Genomic DNA, 26589 nt, shown 5'->3' on the forward strand with positions numbered 1-26589 from the left:
AGTCACAATGCTTTTACCGGAGATTCAAAGAGGTGTTTAAAACTTCCAACAATTAACTTTTTTTGTCTGATTTCCACTGTAAAAGGAGAGCGAACAGCCATTATAAAGACAAAATTGTGAAGCGTGTCCTTTCTTTTACGAGCTGACAGAAATCTCTTGAAGGAACAATTCACTTTATACAGTAGGCAGTCCAATGGCTTTCAACTTTTGTTCAGAGTGAAAAGCGGAGGGATTTTATTTTAATGTTTTAAAATACACTTTTTTGTCAGTTTGTTATTCAAGTTGAAAAGCAGTTTTAGTTTATTCAACTTATGATTTTATCATTATTGCTATTATTATTATTATTACAATAATAAGTTTGACAACAGCTAGACAAACCAAAGTAAATTTTTTAATACAAACCCCTTTAGAAAAAAAAGTGTCCCCTGTTTCTTTCCTAACCGGTGTCCTCAGTCAAGTAATTTGCTATTGACTATGAAGTCTATTTTTCTAGTACATATTTTTGATAACTCATGGAAAGAGACAGCCATAAGTATGCTCAAGCTCCATCTACTTTTTAATGTGATCATCTAACATTTTCTAAAAATTTCAGATTACTTCCTAATTCCATTGACGGCTGATCTGAGACTCATTTGAGTCGGTCAACTCTAACAAGTTACGACAGATTCTGACCCCTGATCAAATCAAGATGAGCATGAGCAGTCCCTTCATGGCAGATATTTTTTTTTCAGTCACATAATCACATTTCTTTAGAGTAAATTACAAGTAAATGATAGGAAATTACTTTAAATCCCTGGTTGTCAAAGTTGATGTGAAATGTCCACCTAACAGTGCATAGGTTGAAATATTCCATGCCAGACTGCTCCTTCCATCCATCCATACCTGGAAATTTCAGGTACATAGAAATGAAGACCACTGACTAATTAAGACGCTTTATTATATCACATAGTTGTTTCTAAAGAGGTGACAATCAGTTTAAAAAACAAATAAAAATTGTTCAATTTAAGTCAAACCTGGGAGTAATTGTTAAAATTATTATTATAGCAATTAAACTCTAAAACATAGTAATTAAAGTACTGGTAATAACTGTGTCAACCGTTGGAATAGTTAGGTCATCCAATATTGTTCTGAATGAAATGTCCTTCAAGGAGCTAACTTTGGTGTACTGATGCAGCACTTTTAATTAGAACAGCCTTTGAAAGTTGTAAACAGCATACTTCATTCACATTCAGCTTGTTTCTGTAGTCATCTTTTCAGGAATTTTACAGTAAGATTCTCAGCGAGTAATAAAGTGAATTGCAGGCTGAGATACCTACCTTTAATTTTAGACCAAACTCAACTTAATGTTAGCAAAATGTTTTAGTCAATAAAATTAGACAACATGTCATTTTGTTGCTTTTTTAAATTAAAAAATATAAATTTGGTCAGAAATGTGATTATTTTCTTAAGGAATAAAACAGACATGATGACTATAGACAACAACTACAATAATCTATTGTTTTCATGGGGATTTTTTTGGGTGTGCTCTTTGGTCTTTATCGTGTTGTTTCATGGTTTTCTGACAAACCTCTGAGGTCTTTACAAAACAGATGTATTTTTAATACTGAGATTGAACAACATCAAGGTCGGCTGATTTTAATTTAAGGGTGTCAGAGTTAAGGGGGTAGAACACAAATGCATATCACGCTCCAATTTTTCTTTTCAAAACATTTTGAAAACCATGTATCATCTTCCTTCCTCCTAAGGTGCTTAAGAACAAAGTACATTCAAAATGTTTGCAAGATTCTGTATAACTAGTTAGATAAACGATAAATTACCTGAAGTGGTAAATGTGATGCACTAAGTGGCAGATTTACCATGTAGCGCATCAAAAAGTGTGTAATTGCCCTTTAGCTTTGATTTTTGCATCTGTGTTTTGGACAGATTACAAGTCGCTGACCTTGTAATCAAATCAGCCTGCATTCAATTTAAACAAATTAATACCTAACAGAAATCAATCAAAGTTCAGCAACTGCATGCTTGAATTCAGGGGGAAACTTTATGTGAGGAGTGGATCTCCGGTTAAACTCCAAAGGCTCCACTCAACCGTGCTGAGCACTACCTGTCAAATCCAAGAGAGGAGGAGGAAGAAGGGGGGGAGGAAAAGCGAGGGAGGGAGTCGAGAGCCTTAGCCTTGTGGGAAACAGTTTGGATCTCGACAATTAGTCTCTGCTGTCGCTCGGTTTCATCTCACACTGTGAAAAATGTTTTCAGGAGCTTTAATTGTGTAAAGACGACATTTTAGAATGCTAATTAGAGATCTGCTCCACTCATTTTTCAGGGTTAAATCAAACATTTACAGGCGTGGATGATGCTATGATGGCAGGCAGTTATCAGAGACACATCATTATACATGGTGACAAATCAGTTTACATGTGGGCAGACTTCATTCGCTGACTGCATGGCAAAGAAAAAAAAAAAAAAAGAAAAAAAAACGAGGAGCGCAAACTGCTAGGGTTGCAAACACTAACAACTCTTAATCATTTTTACTCCCGTGCCTGGGTTGGCCTGATTGTGCTATACCCGCTCGTGCCATTCTTGCCTCTTGCCGTGTACATAATAAAAAGAATGGAGCCGTCAGTCATAATGGCTCTCTAAATAGCATTTTCTGCTTTATTAGTCATACTTAATGGCGTTGAAGGGGTTGTGAGTGATGCAAAATCCCATTGTTCAAATCCTTTCTCTTACTGTGAGCAGTTCTTGATCGAAAAAATATTCCCTGACAATTGAGGCTGAATGTGGTTTACACGCTGGGCTTATTTTGCCTATTTTCAACTTGAAATGTGGATTCTCTCATCAAAGAGATTGATGGCATGAGAGAAAAAATACGAGAGGTGGGAATACTTTGTCTTCTTCCACAGTGAGCAGGTAGGCAGAACACAAGCTTCACCCATTTAGATGGACATGCTCTGACTTTTCTTAATATATATTTTTTTCATAGAAAATTAGAACTACTGGTGCATCACCAATCAATATGACTCGATGGCATGTGAGAAGAAAAAAGGAAATCAATTATGAATAGTATGAGAGTCTACAGGAGATCACATATGACCACAAGAGATAGTCATGTGGGTTTTTGTAACAGTATAATTCATACTTTTCAATCCTGCTGATCACGTTAGTGTTTTCTTCTCATCTAATTGTAAATCATTTAAATTCAAAATACAAATAAAAAATTTAGAAAATATGCTTACGCTGAACATCAATAGTGACGCTGGTCTCCTTGCCATTGGGCACTGCTTTGTTGGAGGCCTTGCAGATAATCTGCTGACCAGTCTCGATGTTGGAAGGCGAAAGGTAGAGTGTGCTCACTGTGCTTTCTCTCCTGCCGTCTCGGAGTAATGTCTGGAAAAAGCAAAGTAACACTTCATGAGATAAAGACAGTTTTGTGCTTAAATACCTAAAATGAGGAGCATTGTGTCATTTTGTATGCTGGGTACTGTCCATTTAAATTGGGGCAAGAAAATAAAAATTCACAGTTTTTGAGGGAAAGTTCTCAGGAGATAAAATTATTAAAAGTTACTGATAGAAAGATGCTTTATTTTTGTGAGACAGAACAGAACTGAAGAAACCACAAAACTGGTGAAAGAACAAGTTGGAATGACCCCTGTTTTGACATATTTTCGTTTGTATTTTGAATATTTTAAACAGAAAACATTCATATTTAGATTTAACAGACAGACGTTTTAAACATTTTGTTTGGTTATTGATGTCCATAATTAAATTGGTCTCCAGCTTCTAATAAAAGTGATTCTACACTTTTGCTAGTCAGGACTGGATCTTAGAAATTTCTAGTTTATTAATGCAAAAACAGAGATTGCAGCAGAAAAAAAAGGTGCTAAACAAGCCCTACTATTAGCTCAGCAATGGAATCAGTTTGATCAAAATAACATAGTAGCAAATATATTCAGCTTTAAAACCTTGAGAAAAACCTAACATAGACATCTGCATGAAGAGCAACAAGAGGCTATAAGCAAAATTTTCTGTCCCCTGTCTGATTAGCTGCTGCCTTCCAATACTCTGTGTCTTTATGAAAAGAAACTCGCCTCAACAGTAAGCAAACCATTACTGATAAAAAGTGTTTCTACAGAACTTCACTTTAAAATATATGAATTATCTTTTAAGCTGTAAGCACCTGCAGGTGTAGAATAAAAGAAAGTGAAATGTTCACCTATGTAAGCATTTTACATCTTAATTCTAAACTTTTCCCACAAATAATTGTGTGAAAATAAAGAAGTTAAAACAAAGGGAAGATCAAAGAAAAGCAAGAAAAAGATCAAAACAAATACATGTACAATTGGCTCTATTGCAGGAAACAGAAGAGAACCATCAAAACATTCTGCCTGTAGTTTTACCCCCAAAGGGAGGCTGATATGAAATTTAATAAATAAAAAGTATTTGAAATATGTTTTTTTAGAGCTTCCTTTTGTGTGTCTGGAGAGCCGTGCTCTAGTGCATGGCTTGTCATACTCCACAAAGGAAATCAATCTTCTTTTCAGTGCTCATCCTCTGAGCCCTGTATTGTGGAAGCCATCTGGAATCGGTTGGTAGCGCTTGCTGGCTCTCTGCTATGACTCCGGCGCTCAGAGGAGGGCTCTGGGAGGCTATGCTAAGCAGTGCAGGACAGAACAAAGTCACTGAATAGAACAAATTGTGTGGGCAACAGGGTGCAGGGTGGTCAACCACAAAGTCAAGATGCATTTCCCTGCTTTCCCTTTAAAGTAGACTCAAGGCTCAGTTCTTTTCAATAGAAAGGAAACTACATAAAAAAAAACACCATTCAGAATGGAAACAGCTGAAAATTGTGTTTATATACTAAAAACATGCTTTGCTATGGAGATTATGTCCAAAACCAAAACACTCAAAATTCCTGTTAAAAAGTCAGGTCGTTGTGTCTTGAACAGATGACATATAATTTGCTTTCTGTTATTTAATTTTTGGCTTTTTGAGATCTACAATGTGACTTTGATCATAGTGAAAATTAAATAGCATTTCCACTGTAATGTCAAGATGGGCATCTTGGTAGACCCCCGCCAAAGAAGGATGAAGGCAAAAATAAGTTCAAATCTGTTCTTTCACACTAATGCAAAAATTTTAGGCCAGTGAAACCTCAATTTATCTATGCCATCTTTTCTTCCAAATCACCCCTCATTCTGAATAGTGTGGCTTTAAAAAAATAAACTTGTAAACTAATACAAGACATTATATATATATATATATATATATATATATATATATATATATATATATACTTATCACTTTATAGTTCAGCCATCTCAATGTGCCTTTTAAAGGAACATAAAAATGATCTACACCACTTGGGTGAATATATTAGGTTTTTTGGCATTTCTGAGACTAGTAGGAAAATAATATTACAGCTCCTATGCTCTGTGAATCCCATTTCCATGTGAAGAGCCATGTGATGAAATTCATATTTGTGCGTGAGTCACTTTGAAAGCAGAGAACATTAGTTGTCAGACACGGAGTATGTCAATGTAATGTTCTTTGTGACACAATCGGGATTGTTTCCATCATAACTCTAGACCTGTCTGCAGTCATTAATCTTAGTAACAGGGTTAGTTGGTAGCAGCACACACACACACACAAAAAAAAAAACCTTAGTCCACATCACAAATTGAGATATTTTCTTATTTAATACCAAATAAAGCTCCAAACAATACACATATAACCAGATTACAGGACAATAAGCTTAGGTGTAATTAATATTTTCTGACCTTCTGAAGGTAAGAGAACCAAAGAAACTTATAACAATATAGCATTTTTCTCTTATCTGTTTGATTAATGTGGTTTTCAAGCATTATTGGAAATAGTGCAGCATAAATACTCTCTTACGTTACAAACAAGCTTGATAGCAGAATAAATACCTGCCCAAACACCACATGCTGATTTTTTGCAACTAAAGATGAACCAATCTATGACAAAAAGATCCAAAGTGGTCATTTTTTCCTTTGTATACTTTGTATACTTTGAGGTCAAATATTATTTTTTTTCCTATTCATTAAATTTCTTGAAACTAAAACCACCTGCAATTTTTGTTCTGTGAGGATTTAAACCAGCAGTGTGCACTTCATGCACTTTTTTTTTTAGTTTAGCTTTGATACATAAAAGGGAATAAATTCTAGACAGACATGCAGAACTTTTTTTCCCTCTTTTAGGTCATACAGACTAGTAGAAAAAGTTTAAATTGAAACTAAAAATAATTTGTTAGCCATTACAGTCATGCAAAACTTAAGCAGTAGTTAAGATATGACAAATAAATAAATACATTTGAACAAAAATTTGTTTGATCAGACCTAATTAGTGTGTTGCATAAGCACAAATTATTCTCTGAACCACTTTAAATCAAAACCTGACAATAGTATATTTGGTATGGATGGCAAAGATGGACAACAATAGAATCAGCTGCTAAAGCCATTCTCAAAATTCTAATCTCATCTCAAAATGCTGCATCAAATTATTTTTTTATTTATTTTTTTTCAAAACAGAAATGTGTGGAGACCTTTTCAGTATGTCTTTGAGATAAAAGCCTTCATTTAATGTTTTAATTTAATGGGATTTATACGTGTTGATATGCAACTTCTCTCTGTCCTTTGGTGAGCTTCTTACTTATATACTGCAGTTATAAATTCCTAAGCTACCCTCACTAATGATAAGCAGTGCGTCATTTTATGAACACTGCTTTGGTTAAAAGCAACACACATGGTTGCCAAATGTTAGTTTTAATCATATAGTTTTCATTTAATCACTGGTCCAGTAAATAGATTTTCATGAGGTCACAGAGATGAGGTTTTGGATGGGTCAGAACTGTCATTACATATGACACCATCAGTAAAGTCATCTTTGTGAACCCTTCACCACATCTGCTCACATTAGACCTCTTCATCTGTTGGATATGAGAAGACCATCAGAGCAGATGATTATGTTTTCAAAATGTCCCCCTGCTGCTCTGCGGACCCAAGAAAAGTCATCTTGGTTTAATTGAACCCATTGCTTTTTAATGTTAGGCAATAGAGATAAGAGGGGGGAAGCTCATACTCGGGCTCAACGCAGGCATGAGAGCATCCGTCACCTATTGGCGCTGGATGTCTTCATATCTGCCTTTGCTCCTGAGGAGGAAGTGAAGGTAGGAAGCACGCTCCTCCACCTACCATTAGCAAACAGCACCTCTGGCAATCACTTTATTCAAAGCGGCCTGGTGCCGTACCTCAGCCCAATCAATGGCATTTATCTGCTCTTTGAAAAAAGCCGATAATGGGATGAGAGTGCAGGGAGCAGAGGAAGGCAGCCTAAAGTGCCTTGCCTCTTTATGTGCTTTGTTTAAAAATAAATAGAACATAACCGATTTAAATGGATAACTAAGCCTTGAGAATAAATGTGAATTGAGTGTTTGGGTTCATGTGACCACAGCATGAAATAATTTGGAACTGCAGTGACATCCAAAGTCTAAGGACAAGCTACGGCTGAGAATTAGACTGTGGCATAAAACATTCAGGAACTTCACACTGTAGATCAGAGCATTGTTTGATCAAGCAAGAGTCTGTAGGACAATATCAAAACGCTGGAGAGAGACGCAAAGTTACTGATAGTCTCATGATCTCACCATCTGTTTGTTTCAGTACATTTGTAAACCAGAGGAAGCAAATGCTTGTGTTTTTGAGGAATATCACTTCATAAAACCAACCCAAAGGCTGAGGCAAACACACACCTAACTGAAGCGCAACACTAAGCGTCTGAAAAATACTTTAGCACTGTGCTGTAGTTGCAGTAGTGTAGACATGTATGGTGCAAGGTAATTAGCTGTTAAATAAGGAAATGATAATAAGTATTGAATTAAAAAAAAATCACTAAAGCTGAAAAAGTTATTAAAAGCCAGGAAGAAAAATGAAGTCTTTCAGTAGCAATGCTGTAACTCACCTATCAGTAATAATTAAAATCAGCTTGTTTCTCAAGAAGTGTCTCACAATAGGTAAAACAAAGAGCTCAATACTTCAAAACCTGATGTTAGCAATTGTTCCAGATGTATTTTAAGTATTCCAGAATACTATAACTGTGGAGTGGAAACTTAATTTAATGAGGAGAATTCAAAAGAACCATCAGAAATACTTTGCAGTGCAGTGTTTTCTCCATAGGCTCTCCTTGCTCACTTCATCAGAAGTTAATGGATTTTGAAGTTTATGTAAAGATTATCTTTTTCCTTTATCATTCCACTTTATCGCATCATAAAGAACCTTATTGACCAATTTGTTTTGAATTCTTTCAAAACAAATCGTGATTTTCTCGGGTTGCTTCTCGCAAGACTTCAGCTGTGAACACCAGGTCGGTGGCCTGATTATGAATATATTCACTTAGAAAATTGTAGAGAAAAATGAGAAACATATATAACTGACAAACAAACAGATAGGCCACAGTCCTTCTAAACAATGTCATACACAGCCCCCCACCCTGCTGGGCTACGTACCTGTTATGACACACACCTCAGTGCTTACCTTGGAGTACATGGCCCCGTTAAGGACCTCTCCATTCCGGATCCAGATAATGGATGCTGCAGGTTTGGCATTGTCAGCGTGGCATGTCAAGTTTAGAGGATTACCAGCTCTCAGGCTCACCACAGGTCCGCCACCAATGACTGGGTCGTCCGGTGGTACTATTGACACAAAAAAAGGAGTTGTAAGGTGTTAATTAATATCTTGTTTGCTACTGGGGCATACAAGCAAATGACATTGCTTTTGTTATTAAAATAGGCTTCATTTAATTTGTTTCTTGTACCACATACACTCAAACAGTAATGAACAAACAAACCAACTCTTAATTTCTTAGTTTCCATGTACTTCATGATCTTCACAAGACACTAATAGGACCTTTATCTCATATAATTAGCAGGGTTTTTCTTCAATCTCAGATTGGCCATGGAGGGTGTAAAACTGCAGTCAGAAAGTATATTTGCTAAACGAAAAGCAACATGTGCAGTGGTTTGAAGCTTAGGAAGTCAAAGTCGCAGCGTGACTCTTTAACAAGAATCAACTCTCTCCACACTCAGTGCAGAGGCTCTGCACACATACAGTACATATAACAGGTAGATGTAAGTCAGTCAAATCCATTACACTGATCAGATGCGTGCATGTACTTTCCTCTCCTGTGCCACTTGCAATGTTGACAAATACAAACGGAGAAGGAGAGCATCACAACCGCATGTGTGCCTCCTATGGCACACATCAAAGTCCTGTTCTTGTTTTACCCATGAGTTGATCTGTTTTCTTTTTTCCTTTCCTCTTTCGGGCTTTCATTTTTATAAGTGAAACTGCTGTGAATTATTGATTGACCTGAGTTCTCATTACAATGCAAATCTGGGGCAAGATGAAATCAAAGCCTTGCAAGCAGCTGCCATATTCCCCTGCAACAGCGTCATGATTGGAGAGGAGGTTGTTATGGGTGAGATATCTGCTGTCAAACAGATCTGAGATGGATGAAAAGAGAGAAAAAAAAATAATTTGGGGTGTGTTTGTAAAATTAATGAAAAATAGCATTAAGTAATCTTTTATGGCAAGATATATGTATGAACTTTCCCCTGTACAAGAGCAGATATACAGTATTCTACACCTACTGCTTCTGAAATTTAAAAAATGTACTACTTCTCCCAATTTTACTTCAGTTTGCAGTGAATAATCAAACAAATCCCAAAGTTCTATTTCAAAGCCAAATAACAGGATTTACTTTAAAGCTCTTCACTCATTAGATTTTTATCAAATCAGAACACAGACTTTGATATATTTGGCCAACTTTTTCCTAGTAAGCAACAATTATATTTACAAGGATTTGTAGCTAAATTAAAATGGCTAAAATTGATTGTAGGTCCTGGCATTCACATGGACATGAGCTTTACATGTAAGTAAGCAACGGTTATTTACACTCACTGGCAGCAATCACAAATAGAAAATTAGCCAATGACATGACAGTAACTCAATCCATCTAGGCCTGGATGAGTAATGGGCATCAGAATGGGGAAGAAATAGGATTTCGGTGACTTTGAATGTGACATGGTTCTTGGTGCCAGATGGGCTGGTTGGAGTACTTCTGAAACTGCTGATCTACTGGGATTTCAAACATAAGCATCTCCTGGGTTCACAGAGAGTGATTCAAGAAGAACAAAAAAAAAAAAAAAAAACAATGAGCCGCAGAGCTTTGCAGAAAATGAAATGGACAGAAAACCTATAGAATTGGCTAGGCTTGAAAGAGATATACAGCTGAATATCAGTGACATACAGGTGAGAAGAAATTAAAAGGTTGCACACCTTTAACAAAGTTGACTCAATGAAGAGCTGTTTAATAAAATCGGACTGCAAATGGTTACAAATGTGCTGTATGAACAAAAAAAACCGAACTGAGCTATATTTCCACTCTTTACTTAATACAAACTAGTAATAATCTGAAAACAGCATTTTGAATGAAACAGGAGGTGTAAAAGAAGTTTATCTAGTCCTTCAAACAGGAAATTGCAATTGTCTAAGCATGAAAACAAGAATGTTCTGATAATTTTTTCTCAATCAACAAAGGAGACTACATGCTGCAGTTTAGATTTTTTTCCATAGGTGTGAATGTAACATGTGTCTTTTTGTCTTTGTGTTGCCTTATGATGAAATACAAATATGTTTATGTAGGGTGCATTCCCTTGCTCACTGAGCAGTGAAAATGGGCAGATTTTGTGCAAAGGCAAGCCACCACCTTCCTGATTCATGGCTGTATTTCTAGACGGGCTTCAATCAGTTAACAGTTAATAAACAGAAAATGAAAGAAGACATTATATCCAGTGGGAAAGGTTTAGTAGACGTAGATGATTTTCATTGGCAATGAGCTGGGAGGACATTAAAATTATTGTAGCTCTACAAAGCAGTTTCAGAGGGGTTTTGCTTTTGAAATTCAGGTGGAAAAGAATCAAATTTGGTGTTAAGAAATTACTTCAGGCTCTTCACGCCTTACATAAACATTGCCTAAGTAAGATGTCAGACCAGGGATCTGAAACTCATAAGAACATGATCAATGTCCTCAAAGGACTCAGTTGTAGCAAAATGTATAGAAAAATAAACTATCTATTAACATTCTGTTAAATTATTACAGCTTTCTCTGCATTCAGTTTGGATTTCCTGAGATTAAATAACATCTAACATCTTTTCACACTGATGTGACTTGGCCCTATACAATAATAAACTGATTTACTTTGAATAATAATATTTAAGTACAGAACTAATCTTGAATTCACATTTCTGTGGCCTTTTCTATTACAGCTCAGATTTGGCCCTGGGTCTTAGAGTTTGACACGTATTAAAAAATAACGACAAATGATCACATACAAGGAACACAAAGAGTATGATTTCACCCTGTAATTGGTGAGTTGCCAGTTAGATCTAAAACTACTTTATTGCTAAAAAGGATGGATGTTTTTAATTTGATTATCTTTTTCATGCTAGTACTTTGCTAAAGACAAGCACATCTTTGTTCTAGTGCTGCAGTTGATTAGTAGATGGGGGTGGCTTTTCAGTCTTTGGCTGTTATGACTAATGCATTTTCCTTACATAACATTATTGATTAAAACCATGTGAAATGTTTCCTTGCTCAAATAATCAGAAAACACACCCATCAACCCCGCACATTCACCATGAGTAATGGCTGATTCAGACCTGCGTGGGAACACTGAAGTCTGTACTCTGACTAGACCAGACTACTTCAACTCCGGCCAGCTGGCCAAGCAAATCTGCTATTTCAAAGACATTTCAGAATCACTTGTACCCTATATGTGCTCGAGTTTGAGATGCAGCGTTGGTTCTGGAATGGCTTCTTTCATCTTCTCCTCATTAATATGTAGAGGATGGGAGAGGCGGAGGAATCCCAGGTCAAAACAAGCAGGTCAGACAAGTGAGCATGCTGAGTTTTGCAAGGAGGAAAGCATCTCTGTGAGAATGTGGCCACCTTCTGTTCTTTCACTGTCAATTGGAAAGAGGGTCATGAGGAGGATCCTATTAGTTTATTCTCATGCTAACAATCCAGTGCCTGATTGATATGCAAATGAGACAAGAAGCATGAGAACAGCATTATGAACCAGAAATGCAGACAAAATAAAAGTGAGACTCACTCCATGACAGCTGATTGCAAAGATCCAGAGATATCGGCTTGCTGTCAGCATTCTCCAGCAGACATGACTGAAACATTAATTAAATGTCAAGCATATAAGGCAGCCATAAAGTCTTTCATATGGAGAGGAGAAGGTTAGATAGGAGAGTCTGACAGCATGTGACTGATAGGACTCTTCCTTGAATAGCGCACATTCAGGAGGGGTGATTTTCCTGTTATTGCTCAAAGTGGTAAAAGCTCCAAGGAAAGGTGAGATCACAAGTTTTTTATCCTTTCTCTCCAAGGAGAAAAAAAAAAAAGATCTCCCAGGCATGTTAACACATATCAGTGTCTTTATAAAGGTGCTAGCTTCTGAAAGCAACACCACTAATGAACTTGGTAATGTCTTCATTACATAGATAAGTCTATATGCCTCCTTTAGTCTAAGTTAAAATGTGTCTTACTTTTTCTTATCTTGAACAGCGATGTGAAGCACACAAGCATGTTGTAAAATGTTTGCTTCAGTACTTCTCCACAGGTGTAGTGGAGTTACATAAAAGTCAAAAGCAGAAATATCTGTGCTGTGGAACACATTCAGGTCATGTCACTGTGGAAGTGGTGGTATCCTTGCCAGCAAAATACTTTGAGGGGAGGCACTTAACTTGGCTGCCTTGATATCTTACTCTCCTTCACTGTATTTCAGGTTCTATAGGAATAGTAACATAGGTATCAAAATTCAATGCCTTGTCAAGGTGTTTATACTTCGTGAACACCTTAGAACCACTCCTTGCTATATAACAGCTGCAAGTATTTTGTGGTACTGCAAGCTTTGTACATCTAGAGACTGTCTAGTTTTGCCCATTGATTTTTGCAAATATGCTGGAGCTCAGTCACACCGGATGAGAAGCATCAGTGAACAATATTTGAGAATTGCTGCAGACTAGAAGTTGAATTTAAGTCTGGTGTCTCACTGGCCTGTTCGACCAGATAAACATAATTTGGTGGCGTCCAAAGTTTGTCCTTGGATGTTTTAGATGTTGCTTTGGTTTAACACACCTAGATCAAATGGGCATCTGGGGAATTTGAAGTGACGTCAATAAGAGATAATTCAGTCATTTGAATCAGTTGTGTTGGAACAAGGATGCATCCAACACATACAGGACAATAATCCTAGAGGATTGAAGATGGACACCTCTGAGCTAAATCATTCAGTTGTAACTCCGGCTGTGTGCCTAAGGTTGATGTCCTGTTGGAAGGCAAACCTCATCTTCAGTCTCAATCAATACGTTTTCTTCAAGAATTACCGTCAATCTCCATTCATGTTCCCCTTAAGTCTGATCAGTATTTTTGTCCCTACTGAAGAAAAGCATCACCTGCAGCTCAGGGCTGTCACCACCATTTTGCATTGTGGGATTTGTGTGTTCAGGCATATGTCCACTATTAGGTTATTGCATACATAGTGTTGCATACAGAATTTATTTTGGATTCTGCCAATAATTGCTTTATTCTTTCCATAGTTTTCAAAAGAAAATACTTGTGCTGCACAGTTTATAGTTGTTCTGTTAACAGATTTGCCATCCTGGACTATGGATATCTGCAGCTCCTTCTTTTTACTCTGATACCTAAACCCAGTCTTAGAAATGCCCTTTCCATTAGGTCAGTTACAAAGAGATACTTACCACCACCTGTCAAAGCCAGAAGGGGTGTGTGACAGGGCAGTTCTGATTTTGTTCAGATAGCAAGTAAATACAGGGCTAGTTTTGTCTGTATCAGCATACAAGACAAAAATTTTAGGTAAATACATGATTTTTTTTTAAATTAAATATCTACAAAAGAAAACACAGTAGCCGTACATATATAACAACATTTCCTAATTGCATACTATACACAATTGTTTTTTAGGATAACTGAGTCTGTGATCTTCAAATAACTTAAATAGGAAGACTATTTTTCCTTCCATAGTTAATACTTAATCATAGTCATATTTCAAGTTGGGGGTACGTGCAGTATTATTACATAAGTGCATATTTTTGAGTTCAGTAAAATAGTAAGATATTTTTATCAGCTGCCTGATTAAAATATCAGTCAAAATCTAATAAAACTGTGCATTTGGGGGGATTAAACAGATTTTATTTGAAAGAAAGTAGATGTTCTGAGTGAAAACATTACAAAGGTATAAAGCCCTGCTCTCAAATTGTAAATATAAGCTCTTGATATTTATTTCAATTTCTGCCTATGTGCTGGCATGAACTCTGAGAAAATTTGAGTAACTGCTTGGACACATAGAAGAGAAACTATAAATAAAGGTGTCAATCTAATACAACCTAGTATTAGATTCTAGTACAAATAGTAATGATATGTAGACCAATACACCCGGCCCTAGCTACCAAATATTTTTCTGTGTTTATACCAAAGCATGGAATGATACTCCACAACATAAAAAAAAGTCTATTTCAACACTGTTACTTTTTAAGAAGACTCATGGACACCAACTCGTCGTCATCTTCTTCTGCGTTCACTGTTAGGTACCTATTGTGCACTGCTGTTTAGTGTATGTCAATGTGATGTTGGATATTTGTGTATTTTTGTGTTTAAAACAGCCTGGTGTAAAACAGCTATTATGGTAAGCCAGACACATTTCTTTTAATCTTTTCCTGTCTTAAAAAAATAATAAAGCACAAAATATTAGGATACACGTGTGATCACCTAAAGAATAGGCAACTGGGAAACTTTTGTGTTTTTAGTTTCCTTGGAAGATGAAGGCATTGGTAAGGCAGGGAAATGGGGAAGATTTGATTAATAAGTTAGCATGCAATGTATGCAAATGACTGATAAAAGAAAATAATAATACAAAATATATATATTTCTCTTCATCTGAGATCTTTCACAGATTCCTTCCTGCGACTGCCAGGTCTGACTGTTATAGAGGCTAAGCCTTGAACTTGAATCAGCCATCATCATTACTGGGCTGTTTGCAAACTTGGCAGTCCCTAATGGTTCTAAATTAGCTCTTTACTGCAGCCATTCGATGGACTTGGCATAAGTAGTGTGGTCAGTGGTACAGATTGATCGCTCCTCTTTAATTACAGGGCTGACTCACTGCTAACCCTGCTTCACTGACTTCTATTTTTTTCTTTTTCGGAAGTATAATAATGAAATCCCTTTCAATACTTTCACAATTTTTATTCTCCCTGAAACCTGTGGGCATTCACCCTTAGAAATCAGGTTTTGCAAGTATTACTGTGATTACAGGTTTTATACAAATCAAAGATTACAGACTGCAGAGCTGCCACAAAGGATGTGCCTGTCGGTAATAATCAAAGATGTAAGGTTTGTGTCTTAGCTAAAGAAAAACAGCTCCCAGATACAGTGAGTTCATTACTTTAATCATTTGAAAGATCTTAATTGGGTCACATATTTTGAGTTGTCTTTAGATTCAGTGGCTTCTCTGGATCACAGATGTCATGGTGAGTTACACGCTTCAAATAGTCTTTTTTTTTTTTCTGTCTCTCTCTGAAGAGAAAAATCCAAATTAGTCTGTCACAAGCAGACTATTACATCACCCCATCCTAGTCTTTTTGTTAGATATTTTATCTTCAAAGCTGAAAAAATGCCTTACTCATTTTTGTCTTAAAAACTTATATTATTTTTTATTCTTGACATATTTAACTATAAACTATGAATTGGGCTTCTCACATAAAAAAGAGAAAGTGATGTCAGATGGACTGAGCTTTGTCATCATTTACTTTTAGTGCAAAATCAAAGAGCTCCATAAACGAAACCAAAGCATATTAATGTGTAATTAACTCAGAGAAGCAAGGTGGTAAGTCCGTCACCTCAAAGAGGGGCATGAATAAACCCTTGGGGACCATAAAACCACCTTTTGATTTGTGAGAAATAAAATGTCCACACCACAAAAACATAAAACTGGCGTGTACGCGAGGAAGTGGATTACCTCCAATACGGGTGGATGAACTATCTGCTTTGATATTGGTGCTGCTGATGGCAAACCTGCTGGCATCTTCAGGACTGAACTAGTGCTGGAAGAGTGCCACTGAATCAGATGATTGGAATACTGAGACTTTCCTCTGCTTTACAAGAGTGAGAGCGCGGGAGGAGGAAAAACAATTTGGAAGCAAATGAATGAGAGCAGGCTTCTCAAAAGGAAGCTGGAAGGAGAAGACATTGTATGACAGTTGTAATGCGGTGCTTCGGCAATGAGCTTTCTGCCTTGTATATTTTTGAAGAACGCTCGAACAGACTGCCTGTCGTCCCATCGCAACAGCTTGCAAAGTTTCTGATAGATAGATCAAAAAAAAAAGAAAAAGGAAGATAAGAAAAGGAATGCCCAGCACAGGTGGAGACGTGAGACATGTTTGGCTCACTGGCCCAGATCACCATCCCTCTTTGGGAGCTGTCATTGTGCATCTGTTTGACAACTACTGTATTCTCAGCTACATGTGTGCAAATGGATACACACACATGCACTCACACACACGCACATACACATGCAAGCACATATAAACAAATAGAATGAGTAAATTAATGAATATAAAGCAAAGACCAACAAAGGCTAGTTCATGTGCCCTCATAAAAGAGTTGCAGATGATAATAAGAAGCAACATGGCAGAAAGTTGCGAGCATGGTGCGAGTATATAGTAAAGGTGTGAACTTAAAGTTACTTAAGATGTACACTGTTTATATGCCATTTACAAAACAAATTCAGTCCAGAGGTTTGTAGAGCATAAACCACACATTGCAGGAAGAGAGTACCTACAAAGTACTCTGAATCATTTAGGGCATTTAAACAACCCAGTGATTTAACTAGACTCACTGCATGCTTTGTTGGCAGTGAGCCCAAAAGCAATTGTTGGGTACAATTGTTTTTAGCTCAGATAGGGGTTTAAGCGACATTTTATGATTAACCTTTATTTCACCAAGAAAATCCCATTGAGATTAAAAATTGATTTTGCAAGACAATCCTGGCAAAGACTTTGAATGTGGCACAGTTATTGTTGGCAGATGGACTGGTCTGAAAATTTCTATGAAAAAAACAAAACAAACAAAAAAAAAACTGTTAATCCAGTGAGATTTGCAGAGACTGGGTCCAAAAAGGAGAACATTAGATAGCTGCAGTTGGTTAGCTTAACACACCTTGTTGATCTCAGAGCAGACTGAATGGGCAGACTGGTTCTTGATAATATCAGAACAACAGTAGTATAAATACCAATTTACTAAAGAATACCATTTCTGTATATACACCTCTTCAAACCTTCTTGTAACTAAGACTAGATATTCCAAAAGTTCATCAAAACTGAACAATAACAAAGACTAATTTGATAGTTTTAGGTGATGGGGTGAGAATTTGACAAAAAACAAGAAGGTTAAACTCATACTGTTGTGTATCAATGTTTTATGTTGTTGTTGGTGTAATGGAAGAGGGCAGTGGGCATTTACTTGACACTCTTTGGATCCCTTACAACCAACTGAGCAATTATCACCGCACCATATTGAGTTCATGTTGTCAGCATGAACTGAATATTCATGCTTTCCAAAATCTCTTTAAGACCACAGAGATACAATCAAACTTTGGATCCTGCTAATGGGATAATGCATCATGTAACAAAGCTTAAATATTCTTGAACATTAAGTAACTTCACTGTTCTTAAATGACCTCCACACTCACCAGATTTCAAACTAATCAAGCACCTTTGGGATGTGTTGGAATAGAATGTGCTGCCGACAAATACGAAGCAACTGTGAAATGAGATCATTTCAATGAGGACGAAAATATCTAATTCATGTTTTTGACACTTTGTAGGATTTACATGTTGTAGACAATATTTAAATAGAGGGCATTATGGGGAGGTGGATCATTTTTAATATTTCATGAATATTTCTGAACCAGTAATAACAGCATGAAGGTGTTAAATAGGTAAACACATAGGTGGCATGTTAACTGGAAAGGTAGCATTCACCCAAGAATTTAAGATTTTGTGTTTTCCATCTTTCCTAAGACTTTAAGACAGCAATATAATGTCTTCTATACTTTAACTGACATGATCCAGAGGGCTACTAGTGACTGGTTTATTTCTCTATAAGAAGATGACAAAAATTAACATGAGAATGGTTTGATAGACAGATAATCTTTTGCTTGTTTTGGAATCTCTAAGAGAGAGGCAAATCTGGCAGAATGATGTGAGGATGACAACCTCCATGGTTGATAGTGGATATGAAGAAGGAGAGGAGACCTCATCACCCACTCCTCATTTGAGAGCTTGTGGAAGAGAGGGTGAGCACTTTCAAATAACTTGGGGTGCACACCAGCAGTTGTATTTTCTGAGGAAGCTCAGGAAGTTTGCCATGTTGACTGAGATCCTCAGGAATTCTCAGGAAGATGCAACGTTAAGAGGATCTAAACCAGCTGCATCACTATGTGATACAGTGGCAGTGCCACTGTCATGGATCACAAACACTTGCAGAGAGTGAGAAACAAATTTGAGAGGTTCATCAGGACTCCACTATCCACTGTGCAGTACATTTTCAACTGCAGAGTGTACTTGAGAGTTTCCTCCATTGTCAAAAACCCCTCTGGACCCAAATACGGACTTTTCACATATCTTATAAAAGACCGAAAGGAAGGAATACTAGCTTCAACAACCTTTTTCTTTCCCTCAGCCATCAGATTCTATAACAACTAATAAAGTGGGAAGTAATATGGAATACCTACATTCACACTGCCAACAATTTGCTTATAGTTTATTTGCATGATTTAGAGAGAAAGCTAGTAAAGAGAGAAATTCTCTTGTCTGTCCCTGTGGACAACATTTTCTTGTATTTTTATAAATAATTGTTTAAATCTTTGTTACCTTTTGTCTTTTCAACAGGCATTGCAAACAGCAAAGTAAGTAAATTGTACCAGGCAGCATGTTTTTGCTTTGCATGTGTCAATACAATGTTGAACTTGAATTAAAGGCTGCAAAACACAAAAATAGATCTGATACAGAGAGAAGGGATGTGTATGAGCATTTTTTAAAAACAAATTATCATCTATCTTCAACCTGATAAGTGCTCTCCTTATCTTGGTGACAGTATGCTGAAGAAGCACTTGCTTAGTAAGTTTAAAAAAAAAACAGCTTACAGTTATTTCATATGAAAAATACAACACTGAAGTTTGCAGCTGATTTAGATTTTTGTTAATTAGCAGTTGAATTAGTTAAGCTATTTTTTATCTATATAAATACACTGAAAGATCTTGCTAATGGTATTTAGCAAATGTGTACCTGAATGAAAGTGTTAGAGAGGTCTGAAATGGTCCTTAGACAATTTGCAGAATGAAATGAAGTTACTCTGAAGAGAAAACCGATTAGATTTTTCTAAGCACTTTGGATCAGATGAAAGACACTACAAACACACTGCTGTTCATCAATTTTGATGGGCAGTGAGACCTTATTGTAAGTGGATCTGTATTCCTCATTCAAGATTCTTCTCCCGTTCCTTCCTACATATTTTAGAACTCTTACCTTAAAAGTTTCTCATTCTCCCCAAACTAGTATTTCTTAACATTTGGGGACTCAAGGCTTTGAATAGTCGGGTCAGAACTCCCTTTCTTCCCCAAGTAGTGAAACATTTTAATGAATGCAGAGGGTCTTTGGTAGTAATACCCTTGATATTTATAAATAGCACCAGATGAAATGAACTAAGGATGAAAACAAAATGAGGAGATGCCAGATCAGATAAACACTTGCTTGAATGCAGCTTAGCCATGTGTAGCTGCAGACAACGCTCAGCACAGATTGTGAGGGTGCTGACACTGCTGTTCACCGCATTGTTGCTATAGTTTTCAGTCTTGCGTGTGTGTATGTGTTTAAAAGTGAGGAGGCAGGAGTTTCACGTTTCAGATTCCAAATTATATTTTTAAAAATAGTAGCTTTATATTTTTGGTTCTTGCCAATTATTCACCCGATAGCTTTTAAAAAGTTTTGTAAGTGCAAGAAGAGAGTTTTCCAATAGCTGTTGAATTTACAGCCAAGGCAACACACATTTAGTAAAGAGAATGAATTCACAATCAGTTCAACACCTGTACACAGTCGGAGCTCTTGTTGTGCAGAGCACAGATGTATTCACATCATCTTTTCTCCTTCAGCAGAAATGTAGAAAGACAGACAAAAAAAAAAAAAATCCTGCTTGCAATCTGTCAGCCATAATCACGCACCTGTTCTCAGGCTCTGATATCATAGATGTAGTTATCTTCCTGTCTCGAGTTGCAGAGAACATAGCAGAGAAAAAAGTGAAATATGAATGTTACAGTCAGACTTTCTTCTAGAATGACTGCAGCTTCGGACACCTTATCTTCACTTACATGTGTTTATACTTCTGAGATGGTGAGGCTTAGTCCAACTCTAGTGAAACAGGATTTGGTTACAAAATTTAATGAGACTTCAAAAGTTTTTAAAGGCACTATAGTAAAGGAGACATGGCTATTTTAGATTTGGTTCTGTCTCCAATTGAGTTACTTGTTCATTGGAGATTTTCTTTTGCTTTTGCATTAAACTTGAGAGCTTATTGTACAGCTGTATACTTGGATAATTCATATCGATATCCAAGCACACAGAAAGTTTGAGGCATCAGTTTTACAGCTTAATAGATGACCTTGCCATATTTTGTTTTTTTATTGTAACAATTATAATCAAAACATAATTTTCTATTCCTCAACCTTAAATTAATAATTTAGAATTTTTGAAGTCAGGTGCTGAAAATTACAGGTAGGATGAAAAGGTCTGAGACCAAGCAGGACGTTACTATTTTATACCAACAGCATTGATATACCAGTGGTTTACTTTAGTTAGTCTCAACTACACTGTACGCTACAATATATGCTAAGTCAATTCAGCCAATATCTCATTTCTTGCTATCCAGATAATCTCGCTCATGTTCATTAGAGGGGTTTCTGGACCAAGTACAAGCTATATTCAGACGAGAGGCTAATACATCCAGGACAGAGTGCCAGCCCACCACCGGGCCAACACACGTATCACCAATGCACACCCACACACTCTCCCTTCCAAGATGAAATTATGATCACCGGTTAAATTAACATGCATGTTTTTGGACTGTGGGATGAAACAGAGAATCTGGAGAGAGTCCATGCATGCACATGTAGCCATGTAAACTCAACTAAAAATAATACTCACTGCAAATTTCAAAAACATTGAAAGTGTCAGTGAGTAAGTCCATTTTTTACTGGTGAAAAACAGTGGAGAGACCATATCTATCCTACTTCAGCGAGCCTTGGTTGGCTCCCCATTGAATCCAGAGTAGAATTTATAATTCTCCATCTCACTTATAAAGTCCTTAATAATCAAACTTCATCATATATCAGAGATCTGATTATTTCATATGTTCCTAACATAAGCATTTCACATTCATACTGCAGGTTTTATATTGGTGATTCCTTGAATTTATAAAAGTAGTAGAATGGGAGGCAGATATTTTAGTTATCAGGTTCCTCCAATTGAATTAGCTCACAGTTTCAGTCCCAGACACCCTGTGTATTTTAAGACTAGACTTAACATGTTCTTTTTGACAAAGGTTACAGGCAAAAACATAAAATAGTTTTTTTGAGTAGAGGATTACAAGAATTATCTGGGCGTGTTAATCATGCATTTCACGTGTTTCTCGGCATATATCGACAGTCAACTGCCTAGCTTTTGGATGAAAGAGGGAGTAATCCTGGAGACAGAGAAGCAGAAGAAGGTACAGCCTAATTCGGTAGGGAACAATGCAGTCTGGAAAACCGGTTCTCCTTGGTTCTATCTTTCTCTTGTCTAATTTGAACATAAGTAATTGGTGAGAAAGGTGACTACAGGTAAACACAAGACTGTTCAGTTAGGTTTAGGTTTTCTTTAAGTACCTGTATAGTTATATAGCAAGAGGATTAGGCTGCTGGAAAACAAACTGACTGTTTTTCCTCACTCTACATGCTTTGTCTTCTACAACTCTCCGATTTGCATTATAGTTATTTTAACTGTTAACATTATGTTTTCTCTCAGTTTGTTCACTCTCCATGGAAGGTATATCTTGTCCCGCTAACTTTGATACCTTCCTGGATAGGGGAACTGGCTGAAATAATGACAGCAGCTAAAAGCCCCTCTTCTGCAGTTAACATTTTTTATTTATTGACACTGAAAGTATTCCTACATCAGTTCTTCTGTTTCTTGTGGTGCATTCTGCTCTGTCTTTTCAAATCCCTCGTTGGTCATGGCAAATGGCTATTTGTATTGAGACAGGTTCTGCTGAAAGGTTTCATCCTGTTGAAGGGGAGATTTTTCTCTCATGCATGAGGTATTTTCCTTGTGTATGCTTCGCTACATTAGGATTTGTATACTGTTACTGCATGCCTGTCCAGGAAGAGTGAATGTTGCACGTCAGTGACTCAATTCAATCTGCTGGATTTTTACACATAGAAAACTTATTCAAAACTTAAGTTCAATATTAAATTGCAATTGATGAATAATTTGATCACTAGAATCAATTGTAATATGTATGATTACATTGACTTTGTTTTGCAAATTACCTTGAGACGACATGTTGTGAATTGCCACGATATGGAGAAAAATAGATTTTTTTCTATTTTTTGCAAATTGATTACATTAAGTACAAAGTTCCCCAAAAATAAAGTTCTTCTATTGCAGGTTTAAAAAAAATACTTTAATCATTCTATTGATGTATTGTGTAAAATGAGACCAAACCATTACTTTTGTTCTCTAAATCAGGAAAAGCATTTGAGCACCTAACACCTTTCTTCAAAATATCATAAAATGATGTTAAGCACTTAAGGGTTGTCAAACATTTTATATATGAACAAAGTTCAATTTTAATGTGAAGCAGTTTTGTAATTTTTCAGCACAAAGAGTTAAAACTCCTCATTTACTTTTACTTTTCTTCTAGCCTTTTCTGCCTTTTATACCATGCCCTTCAAGTTAATTTCCATTACTAAAAAGATGGCAGCATGATCCTTGAGAAATAATGAATTCCGACTTATCCACTGAAATGGCTGATTCAGCGTTGGCAGTTGGAAGCAACAATAACAAAAGGTACCCTTGGGCCTTTGTGCACATGAATATTGTTGCCGAAGCGTGGGTCCAAAACATTAACAATGCAAGGGGAAGGGAAAACAAATATCTTGCCCACAATGGTTCATTCAAATGGCATGCTATCAATTATGTCTGTTATACAACAGGCATCACATTGTGTTCGTGAATGCTTTTCATTTTGACAAATGTTTGGGAAGGTCTTTGAGTTTCACTCCCTGAAAAAAAAAAAACTTTACATAGATCTCTTCCCAATTATTGAACAAGTGATCCTGTCAAAAGTCAAATATAAATTCAACAATTCAACCAGTAAAAACTGTAATCGAGCAGGATTAATTGGTGAGAAAAGTGATTACAAGTACAGTCAAGTGAAAACATAACACTGTTCTGTAGGTACGAAAGTTAAATATGTTTTTTGTTTTTAAACATTCCCACCAATTTTGTTATATTTGTTTGTCAGACACAGTCAGATATATAAATAATTACCATTGCAATAAAGTTGTAATTTCACCTGCTGAATCTGAACTATTACTAAACATGTCTTATGCTTTTGTTTTTCTAAATAGGACCAAGAAATTGAATCACATTAGTCCTGGTCTGTCGGTCTATTTCCTATGCTCAAAGAGTGCCATACATTTCCATTTGAAAGACTTAGCTTTAATCTTCTTCTGTTTTAAGCCTTTCTCCTTCTTTAATATATACCATTTTAATTTACTGTATATACTTGGTGCTGCCCCCTTTATCAAATGTGGTACAGAACATAGCTTCTTTTACTAAGTTTTGTTTTGTAGTTGTTCTTTGCTGAGAAGAAAATAAATAAAAAGAAATAGAGAGAGATTAACTTTTTTAAGTGGCTAAATATATATTTTAACTTGAGTACATTTTGACTATAGTTATCTCGTTATTTTATGCACTACCAGAAATTTTATCCATGAGTAACTCTCAGTGGTGTTGGACCTTAGTTTTTATTACCAGGGGAAGGCAAGACATTTTATATTTGAGGCAACAGGAGCCTCTCTGAGGGGTTTTACTCTGTGCCTGACGAATCATGGATGCACTTTAAATTAGAAGAGTGGATTTGCCATCAGAACCTACTGTAGCTTTAAGGTTGGGTAAGTATACTGCAGTTATTCATAGATTGCATATTTTTGCTCTGTGCATTTTTTAACAGGCTGAGCTACAACATCACATGACCGCATATAGCTAACATTTCTGCTTGGGACACTAGACAACATGTAAAATTAGTTGATTTAAATACAAGCTATTTCACCAATTAATAATACAGTATGAGGAGGAAGTTGATTTACTGAAAAGTAGGATGGAGAGGAGGTAGCGCCACGCTCCAGACTAACACATTTGGATGTTATAAATGTATAGATGTACAAAATAATTTGGAATAATTGATTTCATGGCTTAAAAAGAGCAGCTTAGTTAGTTGTATGAAGTAGGATACCACACACACACCCACACACGCCCACCACCCACACACACACATATATATATATATATATATATATATATATATATATATATATATATATATATATATATATATATATATATAAAGAAATGGGTAAGGACCAAACTCTGACAAAGAAAATCTTGTCAATGACCAATTTACAAAAGAATCAGGAGCCATCACATTTGGCGTGACACGTCTTTACTTGTTGAATAGACTGCCACGTGTATACACTTAGGAGATTTCTTTTTTATTTTAAACCTTAATAAGGGAGCAGTCATCTCTCTCCCCCAGTACAGTCTTTCCTAAACTGAGGTGAGGTAAAAAGATTAGAGCAAAATCTGAAGCAGTGCCAACTTACTACAAGTGGTATAATTGGCCTCAGGGGTAGTTTTTGGACCTGAAACCCTCCATTCACGTCCCTCATGACTAATTCACAAGACCTTGATTTTTCCTTTGGCATCTGAAGATATAGCCTTCAAGCTGCACAAATGTTTGTATGGGTTTAAGTACACTGCCAGTTTAGTTCCATGAGATTTTCAAAGAGGGACCTCTGTTATCCTTCGCGAGTTTTGATGTAATCAGTGTTATGCATTATCTTTCTGTTTCTTCATTGACAGCTGTCTGCAGTAGGTTTAATAAAACCATATGCCATATTTGCTTGGAAATAGATGGGCTAGTAAGGTCAGCCTATCTCAACATTTGATTCCATTTAGTTGCGACATTAATGTGAAAAGCAGAAAGGTGAAAAGCAAAAACTGTTCCATGAGAGTTATGGGAGAACATATTTGTCCTATGCTATTTTCAAACCTATCAAAGTCATTGAAGAGAGTTTCGTCTGAAAAGGCACAGAGCGGAGTTTGGTTGATATTGAGTTATGTAAGATCCAAGAGAGACTTTTACTTTGGATTTATTCTGCTGTCAGGTAAGGAAAAAAAAAGTTTCTGTGTGTATGTGTGCTAGTAAATTTATAGGTGTGTGTGTATTATGTGTATATTTTCCTGTGCATTTCTACCCATGTGTGACCATACTGTAGGTGTGTATCGCCGTAGCCTTCTTCCCAGTCAATACACTCACTGTCACACACTGGCAAGTAATTGACAGCTTGGAGTTTGCAGTGACACAGGACTTGCATATATTTTCTCCATTACCATCCGTATACGTCAGCCTGAAGTTCTCCTCGGCAGTGCTTTCAGAAGTCATCTTGCTTGGCAGAGGATTAAACGAACACCCTCTATTCTACCTTTTGGGGGGAAGTGATAAACTCTCTCACCCTAAGTAAGCCAAATAGCTGAAAAGAAGACTTTCCATTTCTCTGCTGTGGTGTGTACAGGGAATAAAAACAAACAAACAAAAAAAAAACAGTTGCAGCATTTGTTCTTTTTGCCACAACAAAATGTAAAGACCTGGATAAATAGTGTTTTATTCTTCTGCTAATAAGTAAATAACAGCTTAGTATGGGATTAAATGAATTCTTGTAAATGTAAATGGTGGTGATGGAGTCAGATGTGCAGGTATCCCATGGCATGCTACTTAAAAGAAACTAATGTAGAAGAACAAATCCATTTTTGTTGTTGTTTTCCTATGTAGGCTCCCAGTCCACACTGAGTTGGTGATAATATTACATGTTTAAGTTGCTTTGCCAAGCAACAATACATCCAAAAAACTAAGAAAAAAGCCAATATAAGTTGAGAATTGATACAGTAAAGTGGGTTAATTTGACACGAATAGATAATTTCTTTTCAAAAACATTTTGAGCACAATATTTTGATGTAATTGAAATACCTTGATCACAATAAAGCAGACTCATACAAGAAGACTAAGAATACAATTATTTTCTAAAAAAGATTGCTTGTCAGACTGACTGATAACACT

General features: G+C 36.4%; 1 protein-coding gene across 1 annotated transcript in view; it reads right to left on the reverse strand.

Annotated features, from left to right (window-relative positions):
• kirrel3b (kirre like nephrin family adhesion molecule 3b) overlaps nucleotides 1-26589 on the reverse strand; it is a 204815-nt gene that overhangs the window by 37530 nt on the left and 140696 nt on the right. The window contains exons 6-7 of the mRNA XM_055028836.1: nucleotides 8535-8704; nucleotides 3234-3384 (exon numbers count right to left, since the gene is read on the reverse strand). Of these exons, the coding sequence (XP_054884811.1) occupies nucleotides 3234-3384; nucleotides 8535-8704 (321 nt within the window). The remainder of the gene's footprint in view (nucleotides 1-3233; nucleotides 3385-8534; nucleotides 8705-26589) is intronic.

Source organism: Poeciliopsis prolifica, unplaced genomic scaffold, assembly GCF_027474105.1.
Source record: "Poeciliopsis prolifica strain line A6 unplaced genomic scaffold, Auburn_PproV2 SCAFFOLD004, whole genome shotgun sequence".
NCBI classification, from domain to species: Eukaryota; Metazoa; Chordata; class Actinopteri; order Cyprinodontiformes; family Poeciliidae; genus Poeciliopsis; species Poeciliopsis prolifica.